The sequence below is a fragment of the Gracilinanus agilis genome, chromosome 1 (genome assembly GCF_016433145.1).
Source record: "Gracilinanus agilis isolate LMUSP501 chromosome 1, AgileGrace, whole genome shotgun sequence".
Taxonomy (NCBI): Eukaryota; Metazoa; Chordata; class Mammalia; order Didelphimorphia; family Didelphidae; genus Gracilinanus; species Gracilinanus agilis.
In genome coordinates this window covers 60,524,961-60,547,201 of record NC_058130.1, presented here as the reverse complement: position 1 = coordinate 60,547,201, position 22,241 = coordinate 60,524,961, and the positions used below count along the sequence as shown (strand labels likewise).

At 43.7% G+C, this 22,241-nt stretch overlaps 1 protein-coding gene across 1 annotated transcript in view; it reads right to left on the bottom strand.

Moving 5' to 3' along the window:
• Positions 1–22,241, bottom strand: part of ZXDC (ZXD family zinc finger C) — a 39,130-nt gene that overhangs the window by 5,473 nt on the left and 11,416 nt on the right. The window contains 8 exon segments of the mRNA XM_044676105.1: positions 1,468–1,637; positions 7,094–7,178; positions 9,993–10,681; positions 15,767–15,937; positions 17,594–17,724; positions 18,248–18,326; positions 18,425–18,577; positions 21,440–22,241. Coding sequence (XP_044532040.1) covers positions 1,468–1,637; positions 7,094–7,178; positions 9,993–10,681; positions 15,767–15,937; positions 17,594–17,724; positions 18,248–18,326; positions 18,425–18,577; positions 21,440–22,241 — 2,280 coding nt within the window.

Below are 22,241 nucleotides of genomic sequence, written 5' to 3'. Positions count from 1 at the left end.
CCAAGACAAAAAAGAATCCTCACTCTTAATGAGCTCAGGGAGGTTACCTTCTATTCCAACCTGGAGAAAATTCTCTCTACAAGGTACCAGGTTGCTGGTCATCTAGCCTTGCCTGAAAACCTTAAATGAGGGGGAACTTACTACCTTTCAGGCAGCCCTCTCCATTGGACCCAAAGAGTATTACTGCAAATTCAATGTCAACTTGGAGAAAAATCTAGTGGAGAGTCCCAGGGATATGTGCTTGACCTTGTTCAACATTTTAATTAATAACCTGAAAAAAGCCAGGGACAGCTAACACATTAGATAGTAGTCTAGATCCAAAGAGATGCTGACCATCTGAAACCCTCACTGCAATGACTATGAGACATAATAAGGATATAATTCTAATCAGTGACATAAGTACAACAAGGGGAATTTATGGCTAGACCTCCCTCCCTGTAAGAGATCCAGGGGAGCAAAAGTCAGTGCATTACCACACAGTGGGTGGACCTCTGAGTTGGTATGGCCATTCTGGAAAGCAAATTGGAATTATGCTAAATCAATGGCTAAAATGTTTGACCATTTGCTCCAGAAATCCCATTGCTAGGTCAAAAACAGGAAGGACATGGACATAGCATACATACAGACACACACACATGCTATAGTCATAGCAACACATTTTGTAGAAGCAGAATCAGAAACAAAGTAAATGCTCTTCAACTGGGGAATGACCAAAAGCTTATGATTTCATAACTATAATGAACTATTACAGAATAGTAAGATATAATGACTACAAAGAAATCAGAATTCTGAGAAGACTTGCATGAATAATGCAGGCAGAAATTAATCAAGAAAACCACATTGGACACTCTAATTAAAGGCGTACGTAGCCCCTCCAGTGCACAGGAGGATGATAAATGCTTGCTGGGTTGCCTTTGGTGCAGTAGATGATATGAGTCACTGACTAAAGGCAAAACAACTATTTTCAATGTCTGTGCTAAAGTCTTTCACTGGACTCTGATGCTATTGCATTTCCCTACCCAAAATGTTCAGAAGTACAATAGGAAATTAGAAATCTTTGAGGAGATGATGGAAAGATATCCCTAACAAAGATTTATGTTCTGGAGGTGGTGCAATGCAAAAGCTAAACACCTGGAAAGAGGGGAAGATGATGGCTCATGCAGAGTTTAGCCATAGGCATTAGAGGCTCTGGAAGCCTCTGGAAGGCACCTCTCACTTTGGACAGAGCCTCCTGGAGAATTTCTAGGACACGGGCAATCGCTGAACAAAATGAGGAGAAATGGATGGGCTGCCATCAGCTCTGCTGGAACAAGTACCCACAGAAATATCTAGAAGCAGAAGACAGGCATTTTATATGAAATTGGTGCTAATTTATTATTTCCAGATAAAACCTAAACTTGACCTAACCTTCAGACCACTAACCAACTTCTGCTGCTCCTCATTTTCACCTTAATCATACACTCTTACCTGCAATAACTGAATCTGAACAAACTGAGCTCCAGTTGCCGGATCTCGTACTGTTAAGCCTCCATTTGGCACTACAATATTCCCACATAATCGACTGCTAGGACTTGTGGAGAAATTAGTCGGACTCACTTTGCCACCTTTTAATTTCCTTTGAGTAGATCCTGATGACCCTGAAATGAAGTAGATAAACCAATAAATTTAGTATACTAAATTTATTTAGTGTATATTTATATATCCTTTTCTTGAATCAGTTCACTTCCTATGTAGAGTTAGAAGAGAAACTCTGCAGGATACCTTTTCCTAGACTTTAAAATCCCTTAGGAAGAAAAAAGTCTAGATGCCTAACCCCAGCACTGTGATATCACAGTTAGCCTGATTTGGTACTAACCAGGGCGACAATGAATATTTCCTGCCCGTCGCTAAACCTTGAATAATTTCAGGATGTATGATTCATTAGTGTGGATGCTTGTTCCACAAAGAATGCAACTCACAATCTCTTCTGACAGTGAAGTCTTTTGGGAGTTTTGGTGGTCAAAAGCTCCTCCCATGGTGGCCAAGTTTCTCTGAACCTCAGCAACCTCTCTGGGTCTGTACTCAAAGCTTTTCCAACATACACTATCCCAGAGGCTGTGCTGCTATTGCCTTTAAGAACTCATGGTCACCCTCCTACCACCACCACCATGCCTTAAGGTGGTACTAGAGTAGGTATTTATCCTATCTGTAACATGTACATAAATTTAGCAAGGCCGAAGATGGTTTAAATGTAGAATTATTAGGCCAACTGAACATTTATGTTTTTTTTTTCCATTTCACCATTTCTAATCTAGCAGAAGAGGATTTACATGTCATACACCCACACCACTGGCAACAATTCATCTAAATATTAAGCTCAACATTGTTGATTTAATTAAAAAGTCATTGCATAAGGAAAACTTGATCTTTTTGGCTACTTGTTTTTAGAGGAGGAGGCCCAAATCTGTGAGATTTCACTTTGTATGGGTAACTTCCAAACAGGAAATTCTTTCCATGAATCAATACTGACAACCCATTTGCAACTTACAGTCTGACAGAGATGCCCAAGGATTGAGATGTGAAATTACTTGTTAAGGGTCCCACTTGGCTAGCATGTGCCAGAGGTTCCTAGGACTGAAACCAGCCCTCTACCTATGCCATAATGCTACCTACATTTACTTTCACTTAAGTAATACAAAAAGGGGAAAGACCTGAACTTAAAAGCATGATTCTAATGAAGTGAATTCGATTTTCAGTTATGCTGCTGGGAAGGGAAGGAAATAAAACTTTCAGTGTCTCTGTGAAAATATCACTTAGTGTCTAGGGGTCTCAATTCCCTAACTCCAAAATGAGAAAGTAGATTATATGCCCTGTAAGATCCTTTCAAGCTTTAAATTCTGCGATGATCTTTAAGAATTTATTATCCAATGCTGCCCATCTCCTGAAAGAGAGGTGATGGCCTCAGAGAGCAGAATGAGACATACTTTTGGGACATGATTAATGTGGGAATTTGTTTTGTTTGACTATACTTATTTGTCACAAAGTTTTTGTTTTTCTATTTTTCCCCGGTAGGAGAAGAGGATGGGAGAAAGAGAAAAGAATTTTAATAAAAAAAATTAATTTATAAAGATTTATTAAGTACACAATGTTAAGTGAATGATGTTTCTCAAAACCACCAGCAGATGGCATCATTAGGGTATTTCCCATCTGGCCACAGTACACATATGGGGTCCATGAGCAAAGTTAGCTGAGTTGCCAGAATGGGATACAGCTTTAGTTACTGCCAAAATAGCTAAGAACAGAGCCAAAATCCAGTTCCTGAGGCCTTTCAGCTTTCAGAATGGTTCTAACCTCTTCAAGGCATCAAAGACTAAATAACACGGGCCAAAGGAGTCAAATGCAAGTCAGATTCTTGCCTCATTCCTTGGGATCTAGCTCCACAGTTTGGGATAAGTCCTACCCTCTTTTCTCTGCATACACTGCACTACCCCATCATAGGCATTGCCTCAGAGGGAAGGCCCCTTGGTCCCTACAATGCCCACTCTCACCCCAGGGGCAGGATTCTATATTCTTAGGGCTCTCTGTGCCCTCCTTCGGTCTCTTAATTATCTAAGAAACCCAAAGATTTTCCCTCAGCCCTGATGGTTTGCCCTCTGGATAAGAACACTGATAGCCTCAGCCCTGGGGCCTGGGAAGCTGCTGCTGCTGCCTTCTTCTTACTTAAAAGTGGAAGGAGGGAGGGAGGAGGGTCTCTGAGGACTTTGACTGCCAAAGTTGGAAAGTCTTCCCCATATTTTAAGCCCTTGCTTCTTTCTTCATCATTCCCACTGTGGTCCTTGGGTTTGGGAGAGAACTTTCTCCTTCAGTGACAGAACTTAGGGACATAAGAAAGCAATGCATTTCTAGTTCTTTACAGATGGGGGCACAGCAGAGGAGACTGCCTAAAGGCAAGAACTGTAAATGTGTGTATTCATGGCCAGTGTTTCAGGGAAGGGCTCTCACCCCCCATGACCTGCTAGATCAGTGATTCCCAAAGTGGGTGCTACAGCGATCCAGGAAAGCGGTGATGGCCACAGGTGCATTTATCTTTCCTATTAATTGCTATTAAAATTTTTAAAAAAATTTAATTTCCAGGGGGCTAAGTAATATTTTTTCTGGAAAGGGGGTGGTAGGCCAAAAAAGTTTGGGAACCACTGTGCTAGATAAAGCTCCTGCAGAAGAATGGAGCCTTCCAATAAGAAGGAATTCAAAACTAGCCAAATTGAACACATTTTAAAAAAAGAATAACTTTGGCCAGATGTGATTTTTGCCTTACACACTAACTTTCACACCAAAAAGTCATGTAAAACGACTTCACTGTATTCTTTTTCCTGGCCAATACAGTGTAAACAAAGGCAAGGAGGAGAAAATCCTGAGATATGTTCTGGGGCCAGCAAGCCTGCTTTGTCTGAAAATGCAGAGAAAGAAAGCCTGGGGTAGTGGTAGTAAGTGGTGGTGGTGGCAGTAACAGGAGAAGGAGCAGCTGCAGTATGAGTGAAGGTCAGAGTGTTAAGAGCAGCATCAAATTTTGAAGGGCCTTGAATGGCAAGTCAGGACTGAGGAGGCCACTGGAGATTTCTGAGTGGAGGGGACCAGCAAAAAGCCCAAATGTGGATGAAGCAGGGTGAACTGCCAGGAGGAAAGGGAAGAAGGAAAGAAAAGCTGCTGTGGCCCAAGAGTGAGCTACAGTGACTCAACATGTTCAAGTGCCTTCCTTTGGCTTCTAAAGTGATGTCCTTCAGGGCAAGTCACTTTTCTCCTCTCGGAACCTCAGTCCCCCCAGAAAAACAGGGATATAAATTAATTCAGTTTGTACAAATGCCTATGAAGTGCCTATGTGTGCAAAGCACAGTGCATACAGAAATGAAAAATTACACTCTGTCCAAGAGATGGCAAGGTGTGGATCAGGGCACCAGACACTGGAGAAGGTGTTCAAAGGACAGCACAGGGGAAGGGAGAGGGCCAAGCCAAGTCTCTAAGGCACCTCCCTCCCACTCCCATTACATGATTAAAACACAAAGGCAAGAAGTTATACAGATTCTTCCTCTGAAACCCTGTGCCAAGGCATGGTGGCTTTTAAAAGCCCACCTCAGTGTGCCACCAACACACATTCCTGGGGGAGCTGAGGGGCTCAGCTGCTAACCTACCCCAAGGGGCTACCCAGGGATTCATTGCAAGAATGCTGGCAGGTGGGATTCAACCTCAATTTTTCAAGGAAGTGACAAACAAGCTTAAGCCAAACTGAAACAGGAGAGAAAGCCCTTTGGCAATTCTGTTGTCATGCATAGTGATCTAGGAATTGGAGAGACAACCAAATAGATCCAAAACATTCTAAAAGCCATTTTATCTAAATGAAGGTAAGCTCCTTTAGGCCAAAGACCCCTAGCTGTCTAGTCTTTGCAGCTCTTCGGTGACTGCCTCCAGCTCCCAGTATAAGCGAGGCAGGAACCACAGCACGTGCCCTCAGGAGATGAGTCAGTCTGGGAGGTCTCAGCTCCCCAGTGCCAGACTTTGGGAGATAAAGTGGGACTGATGGTGCTTCCTGGTCCCAGTGGCACGGAGGACTCTGAACCTTAACCACCAGCCTAGCAGGCCGAGAGAGGAAGAAATGTTCTCTCTGTGACTGCTTAGAGCCTGGGCTATAGGCCGGCTGCCTCACTTGCTCTTTTAGTTTCTTTTACCCACTTGTAAGTGAATATAAATAGAGTCACAATGAGCACATTCCAGTATCTGCCTGTGCTCAAATGAGACTTGGAAATGCACTGATTGAATGGAATGGACACCTAAGTCCTCTGGTTGCTCCTGCCCTCCCCAGTACTGAAGGGACCTTGGAAAAATACATCCTTTCCTGCCTCAGCCCAGACAGCTGGTCACTCCCTGGGGTCTCTCCATCTAAAAGTTTTTGACTGTTGGGAAGCCCCTCCAGTCCCACCAGCAGGGCCAGCTCTGGCCCCTAGAGGGTCCCCAGGGGCAAGACTAACAAGCCCCAAGAGCTTTCTGGAGGAAATGTTGCAGTCACACCCTGGGCCCCTGTCACTCCATATACTCTCTGCCTCCTTTCTGGCTCCTAACCTGGGATTTTCTAACCCAACCCAGCCACTATTTACCAGGTGCCTACTTTATGCAATGATGGCACAAAGCAATTTTCTGCCTTCAACAGTTATCAAATGAAACAAAATAAAATAAATTTGTTAAACTAAATCCCAAGCAGAAACCCACTTTTTAAAAACTGAGAAAACTGAAGTACCTCCATCTCAACAAAAATAAAACACCTTACTCATCTCTTCAAACCTAAACTCACCCTGAACATTTTAAAACTGACAGATCTAATCTAAGCCCCTAAAAGTTCCTCTGAACTGCACCCATTCGAAGAGCACCAATCTAACTTCCTCTAGGGACCGTTTTACACACAGTAGGTGCTTCATAAATGCCTCTCCCTGAGCCCAATCTTAATTTCACTTAGCTCTCAACAGCCCCCAGCCCTGTTCTTTCTTCATCCTAGAACCAGGGCTTGGCCAGGTCTCCGCTGCCTGTGCACACACAGATGGAGGCTGCTCTAGGCTCCAGTGTGTACAGGTCCAAAGGACCTCCTTCCTCTCCCTCGAAAAAATCCCAGATCTTTTTTTACAGTATTTTAGACACAAAGCTTGCAATACAGGAGAGGAAGAGCTATGACAAGATTACTTTGCTTTAAAAAAATGAATTCCAAAACTATAGGACAATCATTAGAGATTTAGCTATATTTCACAGCAAAGTGCCTTTGCACACTGGGCTTCTCTAGTGGTGTCTAGCAATAGGATTTGCCCTCAATTTCTCAGTTAAGTGAAATCAATTTACCCTGAACTCTGGAAAAGCTGTTCAATGTTTTGTAGATTTTGAAAAAGAAATTCTACCCCAATAGAGGATTCAAACAGACAACGAAAGCAGATTGAAGCGTATTTTTAAAGCTGTTTTACTTCAAAAAGATCTGTGTGAAATGCCCACCATCCACTGAGAAGACCTTGGTCTACTAAGTCCCCCTGGCCCCCACACCTTTACCGCTGGCCAGCAGGCGTGGGCGCCATGCCCTCCTCACCTGTGCTGCTGCCCGGCCCTTTCTCTTTTTTTTTCTTGACTAGCTGAATGGCTCGGTAATCAGTTCTTGCTGAGCCCCCACTTTCCTGAGACCAAAGAAAAGTTTGTGAGTCACTCGATCTAAACAACAAAGGAATGAAAAAAAAAAGCAAGGGTAGCAAAGCATAAGTTATGGAACTTAATTGTTACTGAAGTAAAATTAAACATTCCAATCCTTTTACAAAAATAGTGCCAGGGCTCCAAATGAAAGCCCCAAATCTCACAGTAGCGCATGAGGAACCCAAATTCCATATCCAACTATGTCTACATAAATGAGGCCCCAGAAGACCTCAATCAACCTGCCCTCTCAGGGAAAGAGATGTCCACATATACAGGGATTTTCTACAAACTGAGGCTCATCCCCTATAAACCAGATAATCATCTTATTTAACCACTGGGAGAGAAACAGAGATTGGACCTTTGATTTCATTGGTTAAAGGGAACTCCCAGGTAAGGAAAGTTCTTCTTTCCAAAGAATCTGTAACTGTAACTTAGAGGCCAAGATCTGTTCAGATTCCTGAAGAGGAGTAACTCCCTCAGGGTCCCTCAGCCAAATATGTCCAAGGGGAGACCTGATCTCAGGCCTTCCTGAGCTTGAAGTGGACTGAAGAGAAATATCTAAACTCCAGCTCACACCTGTGTGTCTGCTTAAAAAGAGAATTCTGCATGTTTAAAATCTTCTTGACCCATGTAGCACAATGAACTTCTGTGACTCCACTGGGCTGTAGGGTGAACCTTGGGCCATGAAGCTATGTCGACATGTCTGCCTCAAACTAAAGTGGCTTGTTGGTTCTCTGGCTTTTGGGGTTTTTTTTCATTCTTTTGTTGTTGGCTGTTTCTGCTACCCAGTTACTCAAAGGCCCAAGACCCTTTCTTATTTGCTGATTCTAAATTATCTCAAATAACCAAGTTTGTCAAAAATTTGTTTAAAATACAAGTTAACAGATCCAGGATGTCAACACAAAGAGCTTTGTTGTCATTACGATAATCATGAGTATGACTTTAAAGTACTTAGCACAGACTCTGGCACATCATAAATGCTACAAAAACATTGGCTATTTTATTAGTATTACACATTACCTGTTCCCAAATAAGGTTTTTTTTTTTTTTTTAAAAACCCTTACCTTTTGTCTTAGTAGCAATTCTAAGACAGAAAGAGTGATAAGGGCTAGGCAGTCGTGGTTAAGTGACTTGCCCAGAGTCTCACAGCTGGGAAGTGTCTGAAGCCAGATTTGAATCTAAGTCCACCTGATTCCAGGCCTGGCCCTCTATCCACTGAGTCACCTAGCTACCACAACAAAGTCTTCCAAAAAAATATCTCATCGTCCTCAGCTGCCAGACCTCTGGATGAGGAAAGTCTCACTATAGTACTGTGTTAATTAAAGGAAGAGGTAAACAACTGAAAATGATTTGTTCCATTTTTCTACTCTTCATTAGACAATAGACTTTAAAGTTGGAAGAGATCTTAGACACCATCTCTCCTCAAACCCTTCCTTTTAGATAGGAGAAAAATGAGACCTAGAAAGAAGTGACTTGCCCCAAATCACACAGGAATTAAGTGGCAAAGCTGAGATTCAAACCCAGGTCCTGTCACAAATCTAGTCCTCTGTGGGGGAAAAAGACTTGGCAGAATTCAGAAAGTCAAGTGAGGTATGTAAGGGAAGTGAATGGCACACCCTGTTAGAGGCAAGAGAAATGCTTTGGATATAGAAGGGCCAGGCTGGGACAATAATGTTCCTTACCTGCAGCAGCAGAACTGCGTGAAATCTGGGGCACTCCTCAATCCCTGAGAAATGCCTGTACTGAACTCAGGACCTGGGAGTCTCCCTCTCCAGCCACTCAGAAGAGCTGGGCAGACCTAGTGCCAAAGATCACAGGGTAGGTAGGTCCCTTTCCAAGGGAAAGAAGACTCAGCATGACTGTCAAGACTGCCCAAGTGAACGATATCTGTATACTCTTCCTAATTCAGATTATTACGACAATGAATTCCTCCAAAAATATTTGGTTTATTCTTTTGTAAGAATATATCTAGAATGAACCAAGTCTTATGGTTAAATGTTTCTAAAATTTTTCATAAATATTGTAAAAGCACACAAATATTATGTGTTCCCTTCTGTTCTCTTGTTACATTCCATTTAAGATTAAATTAGCGATTTGGCTTTTAAAAATTGTTCACACAGTGTGGTTTCTTCTCTTAAATTCTGAAGATTTTGTAAACCTTTTAAGTGAGGACTTCTTAACCTGGGTCAGGGAATTTGTTTTGTTTTGAATATATAGAAATTAGTTAAGTCAACAGGATTGGTTTGGTTTTTGAATACATTTTAAAATATTATTCTGTGAAAGGGTCCCTAGCCTTTGCCCCCAAACTGCTGCTGCCCAAGAGTCCAAGACCCATACAAGGTGAAACCTTATGCATTCAAACCTTTTCTTAATGACAGCATGTATCAAATGCAAAATAAATAGTGGTGAAATTGAGAAAAGGACCTGAATTATCTTCTCTTATTAGTTTCTTCAGGTTTCTTTATAAAGAAAAAAATTAGTTAGAGCTATGGAAGACCTTTCAAGGAGTAATCTAGGTCAACTCTCTTATTTTACAGCTGGAGAACCTGAGACTTGGGTTAAAGGGACTTGAGAGAGCTCACACAACTGGTTAGAGTGAAGTCTTACAAACCTTAAAGGGCTCTGTTTAGTGGTCACTAAATGGTTATTTACCATTATTATGACAATGGAGGGCTCCTGACTCCCAGTCCTATGCTCTTTTCAGTATACAGTGTTTAAGTAAACCAATAAGAATCAAATTTAAACCTTAAAGTATCCTCAAAATTGGCCACCACCAAGGCAATCCCATCAGTATTACCTACCAAGAAGGAGCTCGCAGGCACTGTGCTGAGATCCATGTCTTTCTGAGCGCTGTAGCCGGCCGCTGGGTTGGAGAAGACAAACTGAGTCACAACTTTGCTTCCTTCCTGCTGTCCAACAATGTCTGGGCTGGGAAGTAAATCCCGTTCAGTTTTGGTTGGCGTCAGTAGGCTGGGAACACTGCTCCCAGTTAGGCTGCTGGACGGAGTCAGAGTGGCAGGCTCTATAGTCAGGTTATTGCTAGATGTCAGAGCTTGGAGATCTTGACCGGAGTTCTTCACAGACAGAGACGCCAGGGACCCCAGTGCTTCTGCGTTTACAGTCTGGACATCATCCAAATTTAAAGTGCTTTGTTGTAAAACTGTGGCAGTTGTGCCCAGCAACAGAGAGCTATCAAGGCTGTGGGGCATGTCACTGCTAGCCACCAGTATCAATGGGTCCATAGCCTGGCCCAAAGAGTTAGTATTATTAACAGAAAGGTTCCCCCCAAGAGTTGAACTCACCGAAGCAACATCTATAGTCAAAATTCCAGAGTTCACCAATGCCATGTCTGTTGTAATTGCAGAATTGTTACTGGACACGTTAGAGAAGAGAGAAACTAGGTCTATATTGCTAAGATCGCTCTGTCCTGGGCTGGTAAGTTCACTGCTAGGTGTAAGAAAACTTGTCGCTTCAAGCTGGCTTAAGAGGTCTAAAAAGCAATAAAAATATGCGTGTGGTTATTCTAAGGAAGACACTCATTGAGCTCTCTTAATGAAATTAGCATATAACACCCTCATTCCTTTACAGCTATCATTTCCATAGAAACCTCCTAAAACCCAGACTCAGACATTTTTGTGCTCTTAGGCTGACAGGTAAGCTGCACATAAGCAAGAGATAGCTAACATATATGTGGTGCTTCAAGGTCTGGAAAGCCCGTCTGTGGGTTTTATGTACTCTATAATCAGCCCCCTTCCCCCACTGCCCCCATGTTCACCTGAAGGTCAAAATCCTAGACTGGTCTAAACAGAGAATATACTCCCCACATCCTTCCCAATTGGGATTGCACACAGACACTTGAAGAGCAGAGCCCATAATCAATGTTATTTTTTCTTCCTTTTCAAAACAGCCCACTTTAAGGATGCAGCTTACGCTTTATTGAAGCCTATATGCAGAGATAGCAGCTAGACATGGCAATGGAGTTATTCCAGGCACCAGAATGAGGGGATCACCGGGGGGCTTCAGTTCAGACCCAAATGGGGCACTTTTCTGCTCTCCAGTTTACCTGAAGCAGAGACATCACCAGGTCCAACCTCTGTGGCACTGGTCTGAAATGGAAGGCTGCTCTGGAAAGATGAGCAGGGCACCATTCGTGCTTCCCCCGGGCCAGGGAGGCTCTCAATCCCTGCACCTCTCATCCTCCTCCTCACTGTTCCCCCAACCTCCAGACTCACCCCTGTGCCTGTCTAATTCATCCTGTGAAACTACAGATTCTACTATGGGCCACCCCTCCGCTCACAAGTCAGGTATGGCTAATCTAAGAGCCTTTCCCCATCAGGCCCCGGCCTGCGCCTCCCCTTTCACGTAACTCCGGCCACTTTGCTCTCCTGCTCCACAGTCACACTCAGCCGTTAGGAATGCAGCCCTTCTCCCATCTCACCACAGCTGCTTCCTATGCTTCACCCCTTCTTCCTTTGGAAATCTTAGGCCCACAGCCAGTCATTTCTATCCTACTCAGGCCTCTGCTCCCTGATCCCATCCCCATAGTGCTCCTTGGCCGGGGATCACTCCTACTGACCACCTCTCTGGGCCCCTGAATGAAGTAACCCAATAGTATGGCCTGGCCATGTTACAGTCATGTCATCCAACCTTAACTAGGCCCTCAAGGCAGACCTGTTATTCCTCCCCTGTGGATTCTCCAGCTCATTTCCTCATAAGCACATGATTCCAAACCTTGTTTCCCCTTAAGCTCTTCACTCTCCCTTCGCTCCCCTTCCCCTCCAGCTGAGGACTCTTCAGTGAGCCCCCTTTCCTCCCCATCTCTCTTTATCTCAGAATCACACTATAATTTCCCACTCTTTCCTCCTTTCCACCAGTCTCTGAAAAAGTGGAAACACCAGTCTCTGAAAAAGTGGAAACCCTTCTCCCTTCCTCTTCTGCAGATGAGTTCATCCATGTTCTAATCTTCTACTTCTCATCATGTTCTGGCTCCTTCCCTAGGACCTTCAGACATGCCCAGGTGGCCCCATCCTTAAAAGAATGCCAACATTCCACCCTTTCAAGCCATCAGCCCTGCAACATCTCTTCTTCCTTTCTCAGCCAGACTTCTATAAAAGTCTACACTCACAAACTCTAATTCCTCTCTTCTTAATCATTTCTCAATCTTATGCATTTTGACTTCTGGCCTCAACACCTGACCAAACTGTTCTTTAAGAATGCCAAATCTGACAGTCTTCTTTCAGTCCCAATCCTTCTTAACACACCTGCTGTAGCTGCTGATGCTACTGCCACCCTTTACTCTTGGACATTTTCTCCTCTTGGGGTTTTTTTAAGCACTATTCTCTCCTAGTTTGCCTTCCATCTTTCACTATTCCTCCTCAATTTCCTTTGCTGCTTCACATTCACATCACCCCTTTCTTACTGTGGTTTTCCCCCAAGGTTTTGCCTTGGGCCTTCTCTTCTCTCTCTACATCAGGAATTCTCAACCCAGGGTCAGTGAACATGTTTTTAGACATTTTCTGATGGCCATATTTCAGTATACCTGGTTTCCTTTGTAATCCTATCTATTTTATTTCGTACACTTACAAGCATCCTGAGAAGGAATACATAGGCTTCACCAGATTGCTCAAGAACTCCATGGTAAACAAAAAGGCTCAGAACCACTGCTTGAGCAGGCAAATTATTCCAGCTCTTCATCATTCTGGTTGATGCTCTCTTTTAACATTTACTATTTGTCAACATCCTTCCTAAAATGTGGCATCCCAAACTGGACCCAAACATTCCAAGTAAAGCCTGACTAGAGCTGAACATATTAAGATTATAACCTTCAGACATTCTACTTCTGTTCTGGTGGGCAAAAAGCACATTAAATTTTTGGACATGTGTATATATCTATATATCTATATATCTTTATCACTGTTGATTCATAGACAGCTCATAGCCTATTAAATCCTTGACATCTTTATTTATATCATCTGCATATTTGATAAACATGCAGTCTATTCTTTCAACCAAATCACAGAGAAAAATATGTCAACAGAATAGAGCAAAGGACTGAAAAGAATGCCTTAGGCATTCTACATATGTCTTCCTTCTGAGCAGACACAGACTCATTCATCATTCTTTCAAGTCAATTGGCCAAGAATTTCTGAGCTCAATGAACAGTTCATATTTTTCCCTCAGAAGTAGCATTGGAAAAGGGGCAAAGAATACAGGGAGGTGACCTGGAACCTTGAGTTGAACCCTGGCCAGACCACACAAACACTTACTACACCAGGCTAAGGTACCCTAGCAGACGGAGTTCTTTAGACCAATGCACATATCCAGTTCCCCATTTACCATGCTAATATCCAGGTATATTATGTTTAGTACACTTTCCATACTGGTCATTCTAGTTAAGAGGCAGCAAAGCATAATGGAAGAAGCACAGGAACTGAAATAAGAAAATCTGGGTTTGAATTTGAGTTCTAGTACTTACTAGTCATGTGACCACAACAAATCAAGTCTTGGTCTCAATTTTTCTGTCTATGAAGTAGAGGTAATGATATTTCAGCTACCTAGATTACAGGATTGCTGTGAGAAAAGCCCTTTGAAAATCTTAAAGCACTACATAAAAAGTATCATCATTACTAACCGCAGTATTCACCTAGCATGTCTCCCCTTGCCAAGCCCATGCCAACAACTCTCCCAATGATCCCTCTCTAAGCACACTAACTCTTTTTTTTTTTTTAAACCCATACCTTCCATCTTAGAATAAATGCTATGTACTGGTTCTAAGGCAGAAGAGTGGTAAGGACTAGGGCCAGTGTTGGCAAACCTTTTAGAGATCTCATGCCCGAACTGCACCCTCACGCTGCCTATAAGCCCCCCTCATTACCCCAGACAGCAGAGGGAAAACGTGCTCAAATTGGACAGAAGGATGAGTGATGTGAGAAATGTCCTCGGGCTCTGTAAAGAGTAGGAGGGGAACAGCCCCCTCTGGCACTAGGAGGCACATATGCTATATGTTCATCAACACAAGGTTAGCACAGAATCACACAGCTAGGAAATGTCTGAGGCCAGGATGTCCCATCTCTGCATAGCTCTCAATCTACCACACTGACTCTTTAATGCTGTTCCTCTTTCTTTCTTAAGGCCATGGGATTCACAAATCATCAGGGATTTGTCCTGTTAACTATCTTGAGCTGCCAATTTACAGAGCAAAAGTTTGAGTCCTTTTTAAGCAGTAAAGCTTTCTGTCATTTCAGTGAAAAAGAAGCCATGGCTTTGTATTCTCACACACAAGGCCAGGCCTCAGTGACAATCAGACTTCTGAGGGCAGAGGTCTCCTCTGAGCTGAGATTTTCCTTTGAAGAAGACCAGTGGATCATTCCACAGGGCAAAGACAGGGTTCCCTCATCTCAAATGCTATTTCAGAAGCCAACCAAACCCACTGCCTTAGGGTGGATCAAACTTTAGAGACAAGGGTTTTAGAGTTGTGGGACATAAACACTGGTTAGACCCTAACTGATTCAAAGGCAAGTGAAGTTCCTGAAATTCAAGGCCTCCTTCCGAGGGTTCAGAATCAAAGGCATTTTCTTTGAACCCTTTATGGGAAGCCCTGTAAAGAAATATTCCTGTTGTTGGAGTGACAGATGCTCTTCTGTACTATCAAAGGAGATGCCATTTGTAAAGCACCTAGCACAGTGTCTGGTACACAGGCAGCACTTAATTAAGGCTTATTTGTCCCCCCTCTTCCCTCACTAATTCGGTTTAGCCAACTAAGTCTCTCACACTCAACCTGAACACACCTTTCTTATTAAGAAAAAGATTAGTAAGCCTTGGAGGTATTCTGTCCTCCCCTATTATTCTCTACTCTTCTAACTTTCTCAATGAAGTTGAGAAAGGAAAGCAGATTTGTACATGATAAAGAAACTTCTATGTCAAGACTTTTGTTTATAAACTAAATCTCCAATTTATGTAACCAATATTTACAATAGAACTAATTAGAGTTACCTTTTCCCACTAGTACCTTACAGATTGCTGATGGATGCTTTCTCAGTTACCACCAGCTTTTGCATTTCAGAGCAAGAATTCTTTCCATTAACCCATTACACTTAATGTATGTATCAAGCCAGATCTATCATATTCTAAAGATATTAGCTATCCTTTTCCCCAATCCCAACATCTCCATACCAGAAAATATAAATTATGAGTATGTGATCACTTCATTATTTGTAATTGGCCCACAAAGTTATTTAATCCAGTTGGTGAGGGTCCTGGATATTCCTTCCTTCAAGATTCCTAATGATAGTCTTGTGGGGTAAGGAAGGAGGTAGATATGCTTTCTCCCAGCCTTCTCCATAACCACATTCCTATTTCTCCCCAAGAATTCACTTGTTTCCATTCTCCTCAGCCCCAGTCTTATCTGGACAGCTCAGGGGAGAACTTAGTTTTTTTTCTAAAATGGAGAAATAAAGAGGTTTTACACTTTTCAGTGACACAACTTGACCTGCAGGGATCCACCAATCCAGGCTAGAGGTCTTCTCCCCACTGGGCCCAATCACACTACTGAAAGAGAGAGAGAGAACTACAGTACCTGAGCTGAAGTTATGCTGCTTGGCCATGTGAGACTTCATACTGTGCTTGGATGTGAACAGCTTATTACAGCTTGATACAGGGCAGCGGCTTCTCAGAGCATCCACATCCTGAAGGTGTTTCTTTGAGTGAATGTATAAGCTGCTCCGAGCAGAAAACCGAGCACAGCAACCTAGAACAAAAGCACAATAGGCTTGGATCAAGTCAGCAAACCTCCCAAGATAGAAAATGAAACACATCAGGCTCCAGGAACACAAAAGCAAAACCAAACAACTTCTGCCCTCAAGAAGCTTACAACCCAGAGAGTTATGTTAGTGTTCTCTCTGTCTTGTTCTCTCTCCCTCTCTATATAAATTTTACCCTGCCATTATCCAACAGATGGTGTACTGAGATCAAAACCATTCCTGGGATACCCCAGTATACCAACTGTTGAGTGGCTCATGTGGCCCACCATATTTAAGCTAGCTCCAGTCATGCTCATTCTCCTCCCCAGCCATCTGGATTTCTCCCTCTGACCTCCTGCTTTTCAATTCTGGAGCCACAATCAAATCAATATTTTCATTTATGCTGGAAAACCTGTGTTATTCTGTTCCTTTCAAACTGCACTTTCCCAACTCTGTAACCTTGCAAACAAAATCCTCATTCTTGTCCATTGTTCCCTAATATGTATTGTCTCCTTCTGATAGAGTAAGCTCCTTGAAAGCAGGAACTCTCCCCTTCAGGTGTTGCATACTCATTTTTTAGAACAATGCCTGAAAAACAGGAAGTGCTTAAATGCCCATTCATTCATTCATTCATTCACCCAAGTAAATAAAAGATGATCTGATTAATCGTACACTAATGATTAACTAGAGAAAAGGGAAGGCTTCAGAGAAGAGCTGGCTTTGAAGGAAAATAAGAATTTTAAGTGTGATAAAGGGCAGGGGCAGAAATAGAATGTTAAGTTCAAGGAGTGGCTCTTGTCTAGCCTGGCTGGACCCTAGTCTGTGAAGGGTAGTGATGCCAGGTAAGGCTGAAAGGCAGGCAGAAGCTGGATTGTGGAGACCTTTGCATGCTCAGTTGAAGAATTTAGCATTTGTCTTGGAAACAGTAAGGAGACAGGTGAGTGTCACTCCCCTACTAAAGGCTTTTAAATGGCCATCAATTTTAAACACCTGTTTGTTATTTAAAGCCCTCAAAAGTCTGATTCTTTGTTTGCATGACAGATTTACTCCTCATTTCTTCAAAGTGGTTTCCATGAAATTCCTCTTCAGCACATACAGCCCAGCTCCCACCTTGGTGCCTGAGTACAAATAGGCCCTTTAAAACTCCGCTAAGGCATCACGTACTACCTCCTACAAGAGGCCTTTCCTAAGCCTCCCTATCGTTGGACTTCTGCTGTCCTCCTCTCTACCTGTCACAATTACTCTGCATATTTCTTGTTTATAAATTCCTAACATATAGCCCCTCACCCCCATCCCACCATACTCACACAGCAGAACCTAAATTCCATGAGGGCAGGAAATGTTTCATTTTTGTTTCTGTAGTCCCAGTTGATATTCCAAATAGAGGAGTTGTAGATGGTTTTTAAAAAGTTTGGTAAACTGAATATATAAAATGTTAGCTACTGCTCATAAAAACCTGAATTTAAAACAAATTCTTGCTTAGATATAACTTTTTGATGGAAAGGCACAAATAAGGAAGATATGGTACTTATTAAACATTTTCCAAATACATTTCATACACCTAAAATAATCTTTTAAAGCAAATGATTGCTTAAGAACCAAAAATATTAATTGTATAGGTCTCATGCAGCACTCAGGTTAGGAAAAAAAAAGGCAAATTCTACCTTCAACTGGACACTCAAATGGCTTTGTGCCCAGGTGGGTCACACTATGGCCTTTCAAATGTTCTGCTCTCGTAAACGATTTACCACAGCCTTCTACAGGACAAGTAAACCTCCGGTCATCTTCATGTTTCCTACCCAAAAGAAGCATTGGAGAGATGATTGATTTTGTTAATTGAGCCCTAAACTTTGTCTCAACTAATTCAATTTGCTGATGACATATTTGTTTTTGACAAATGATTCCCTTTCAAAAGTACCAACTCTCACATTACAATAATCACATTACATTTTGGATAATGTCATTATGGGGAGGGAGGGGAAAGAAGAGAAAATAAATGCTTGTCAACTGAAAAAAACGTCATTCCCACATTAATCTATCTAAGTAGGCCTGTGTTCTTGCACTAAAAATTTCACCTAATAATCAAGCTGGTTATGTAATTAGTCTCTTTAGGAAAGTAAGCAGTGCTTAAATCCAAGGGGTAGGTAGGTAGCTACTTTCCAGAATGTTTCACTATACTCTTCTCATGTATTAAAAATATGAAGAGACAAGTGGCCAACTACAAGAGATCAGTCTTGCAGACCAAGAAGATATCTTTGCTCAATATCCATATTAGCCCTTTGCAGCATTCTTAACATATTCTGAAGCATCAGATTTACCTTTTGTGCCGAAGGAGTTTGGACATGCTGGTGAAGGACCAGCCACAACCATCCGAGTCACAGATAAAAGGTCTTTCACCTTAAAAAAAAAGTGACAAGCTAGAATTACAAACTGCTACCATTTGACATGCCAGTCTACTAATCCTCACTCCTCAAGAGCCTCTGAAACAGACAAACCTGTGTGACTCCTCAGATGGATCTTCAGGCGACAGGCTTTGTCGTACTGTTTGTTGCATCCAGGAAATGAGCAGGAAAAGAGTTCTTGTTCTCTGAAATGGGCTCGGTTGTGGGAAAATAAAGCACTTACTGTGATAAACGTCTTCTCACAACCTAAATAGAGAAAGAAACAATGCTAATTAACAACTGTATCTCCCTACTTGGTTCCCCCAAAATCTCCACCTCTTAGCTCACAGGAAGAAACAAAGCAAAAATATTGTACTTATATCCAAATAACTCAGCATGAACACTGACCCGGGAATCAAAAGCCCTGGGCTGTGGTCTCAGGCCTGCCATGATTAATGACTGAATCACTGAGCTGTGGGATGCTAGGAACTGAATAAAACAATGAGAGCAAGAAGCATGCAAATCGATTTACATTACTATCTCCTTTGACACTCCCAACAGAAGTAGGGCAGATTTCATGTCCATTTTCAAGTGAGGCAGACAGGTCAGCTAGGAAGTGTCAAAGCATCTCAATCCCCTGGAGATACACAGCCATTGATGTGATTCGAACAAGATGGACAAAGACCTTATTTAGCATCTTATAGGATCTGTCATTATCCTAAGTCAATGTACTGGAGGAGGAGAAAATTAAAATGAGAGCCCTAGAAGTAGCCACAACAATGTTGTGGGGGGTTTTGGCTTTATTTTTTTAATGTGTGGTATGCCTGAGAATAATATACTTGTAACCCTCAAAAATGTGGATGACTGGACTCCAGGGGTACCACCTGAAATTACTAGCAGAAGGATCCAGTTCACTTCAACTGTTTATACCTTCTTTATCTATAAAATAGTGATACTACCATCTGCTCCATAAGATAACAGACTGAAAATAACTACACAAAGAAAGGCATTATTATAGAGATGGCAGGAACTTTTGAGGTAAAGAAACTATTGTGGATGCTCAAATTATGTTCCTTTCGTATGAAGAATTCACAAATTCTGAGTGGCCAGTTGAGTCTGTACACCCCAAACAACTCAGGATTAAAATACAGGTTCCCAATCCAAATTCTGGCTCTTTCTACTACACCAATCTCTCCCTTACTGGGTATGGATGTGGCCTGGAATTTAACTGCTGATATCAGACACTCCTAGGGAAAGAATTCTGCCCATCAATGCAGGGCAGAACCTTCTCTGCCTAGAGCACACAAATAATATGGGCTAGAGGAGGAACTTGGAGCTAGGCCTTCCCTGCTCTTGCACTAGCGGTAGGGTCACCCCCTGCACCCTGATGCCTATCTACTGGTTCATAAGGATACTGCACACTGCAGGGTGCACAAAGCCCTTCCCCATCACTTAGAGCAGGGGTCAGCAACGTATGGCTCTTTCTGCAGGAGCCATAAAGTCGATTTTTTTTTCAGGCGCTTTACAGGAGCGCATACTGTGAGCACGGTATGGTTCTCAGGAAATTACATTTTTAAAAATGTGGTGTTTATGGCTCTCACGGCCAAAAAGGTTGCCGACCCCTGAGTTAGAGGATCATGAACATGAAATCACTTAAGGCTAGTAAGGGGCCAAGAAGACAAACACCCATCTTCTAACTTCAGGTCCAACATGCAAAATGGTTTGTGGAACAAACCACAACCTTTATCAGGCCCTTGGGTGCCAACACTCACTGGCAAACCTAGGTGGGAAGGGTGAGTCAGGGTAATTTAAAAATGGCCTTGTCACATGTTAAAAACTGTGGAAATGCACGGTGGCTATTGGGGGGGATGGGGGGGCGGAGGGGAAAGTAAGAACGTGAATCATGTAACCATGGAAAAAATTTTCTAAAAAATTAAATTTAAAATGCAAAAAAAACCACAACATTTTTTTAAATGGCCTTGTCAGTTCCAGATTATGATGAGAATTTAGTTTTCAGTTTTTCTTACAGGCACTCAATGGGGACAGAGGGAGAGGGTAGGAAGGCAAAATTATAAATCCATATAAAAATTAATAAATGGCTTCCAACACTTTCACAGAGTTGATTTGAACCTAATATAGGAGCTTTCTTAATACTTCTGCAATCAACAGCAGCATCCAAAATACATATTATGATTTTTTGTGAATTATTCCTTCTTAGCATTTTCTAAACCCACTACAAAGAGTTGGAAGGAATGCTCAATCTAACTCTTGGTAAATCTATCCCCTCAAAAAGGAAGGATCCCAATAATCTCTATGCATGAACTTCCTGATTGATTCTTTTGTAAGCTTTCCTAAAACTTGCCTTGGGGAAAAAAGCAATTCTGCACTCCTAGGAGGATTTTACAACTTAAGGGTATCCAGGGTTTACCAGAACAATGCCATATAAAATTCTGTCAGAATGATGGCAGCAGCTGGGTGGCTCAGCGGATTGAGTCAGGCCTAGAGACAGGAGGTCCTGGATTCATATCTGGCTTCAGACACTTCCTAGCTGGGCAAGTTTCTTAACCCCCACTGCCTAGCCCTTACCACTATTTTTCTGCCTTGGAACTAATACACAGTATTGATTCTAAGATGGAAGGTAAGGGCTTAAAAAAAAAAAAAGTCAATGGCATCCAAGAGGATTCGACAGAGAGAATACTAGATTGGACCCCAAGGGCCGAGTTCTCAGGTTGGTTCTACCACCAGGGGTGACCTCAGGAGGCTCCCATTCCCTTTCATCTGGACTCTGGTCTAGGTGACACCTGACAGAAAACTGCCCAGCGCCCTCTTTTAGCTCTACTGAAGAGATCAGGAGGGGCCCGACCTGCAATTTCTCTGCAACTGCCACAGAGTAGGCCTAAAAGCCGGCCCGCCCCGGCCCGCCTCTCGGTAGATTTCAGAACTTGGCCCGGCCCGCCCTGAACCTGACTCTCCCCACTGCTGCGGGTCTGAGGGGGCTCCGGAGGCGACGGCCTCTTCACTACCCCACACAGAGGCGCCCACACTGGGCCAGAGGGGTGCTTCCTGCCTCAGGCCTGGGAGCTGAGGGAGGGAGGAAGGGCAGGGGCGCGGTGGGGCCGGGGTCGTTACCGGGGAACTCGCACTTGTAGGGCCTCTCGGGCTCGAAGTGGCTGCGCTGGTGCGCGGCCAGCTTGGCGTGCGTGGGGAAGCGCTCGGCGCACACCTCGCACTTGAACGTGTTCTCCTGCTCGTGGCCCTTCATGTGCGCCTTCAGATTGTAGACTGTGGTAAACCTCTTGCCACAGCCGCCCGCGGGGCAGCTGAAGGGCCGTAGCTTGTCGTGAGACTGAAGGTGCCGCTTGAGCTTGTAGGACGTGGTGAAGGACCAGCCACAGCCGTCCAGCGGACACTTGAAGGGCCGTTGGCCCTGCGTGCTGCTGTGCGAAAGCAGATGCAGCTTCAGCTGGTGCTTCTTGGGGAAGGTCTGCGGGCACTCGGGTTCGGGGCAGTGGTAGACCAGCACGACGCCCGTGCTGCTGCCGCCACCTCCGCCTCCGCCCGGCCCGGGACCGCTGCCACCTTCGGTCCCTGGTGGCAGCGGCAGTGAGGACGGAGGTAGCTGCGGCGGCGCGGGGACCTTGGCCGCGGGCTCGGCCAGCAGAAAGCTGGCCATGGGGTCGGCTAGGGTAAGGTCGGCAGACTCGGCGGGGCAGAGCGTGGGACCGGCGGCGCCCGAGGGCTGCGGCAACTCGTCAGACGGGGGCGGCGGTGGGCCTGGGGGCTGCGGGCCGGACTTGGACGCGCTGGGCTCCGTGGTCAGCGGCGCCGCCAGCGTCAGGAAGCCATTCTCTATGCGCACGATGAGGTTCTGGTTGTTGATGGTGATGGTGCCCGCGAAGGCGGCGGCCGGGGCTGGCGGCCCGCAGGGCGC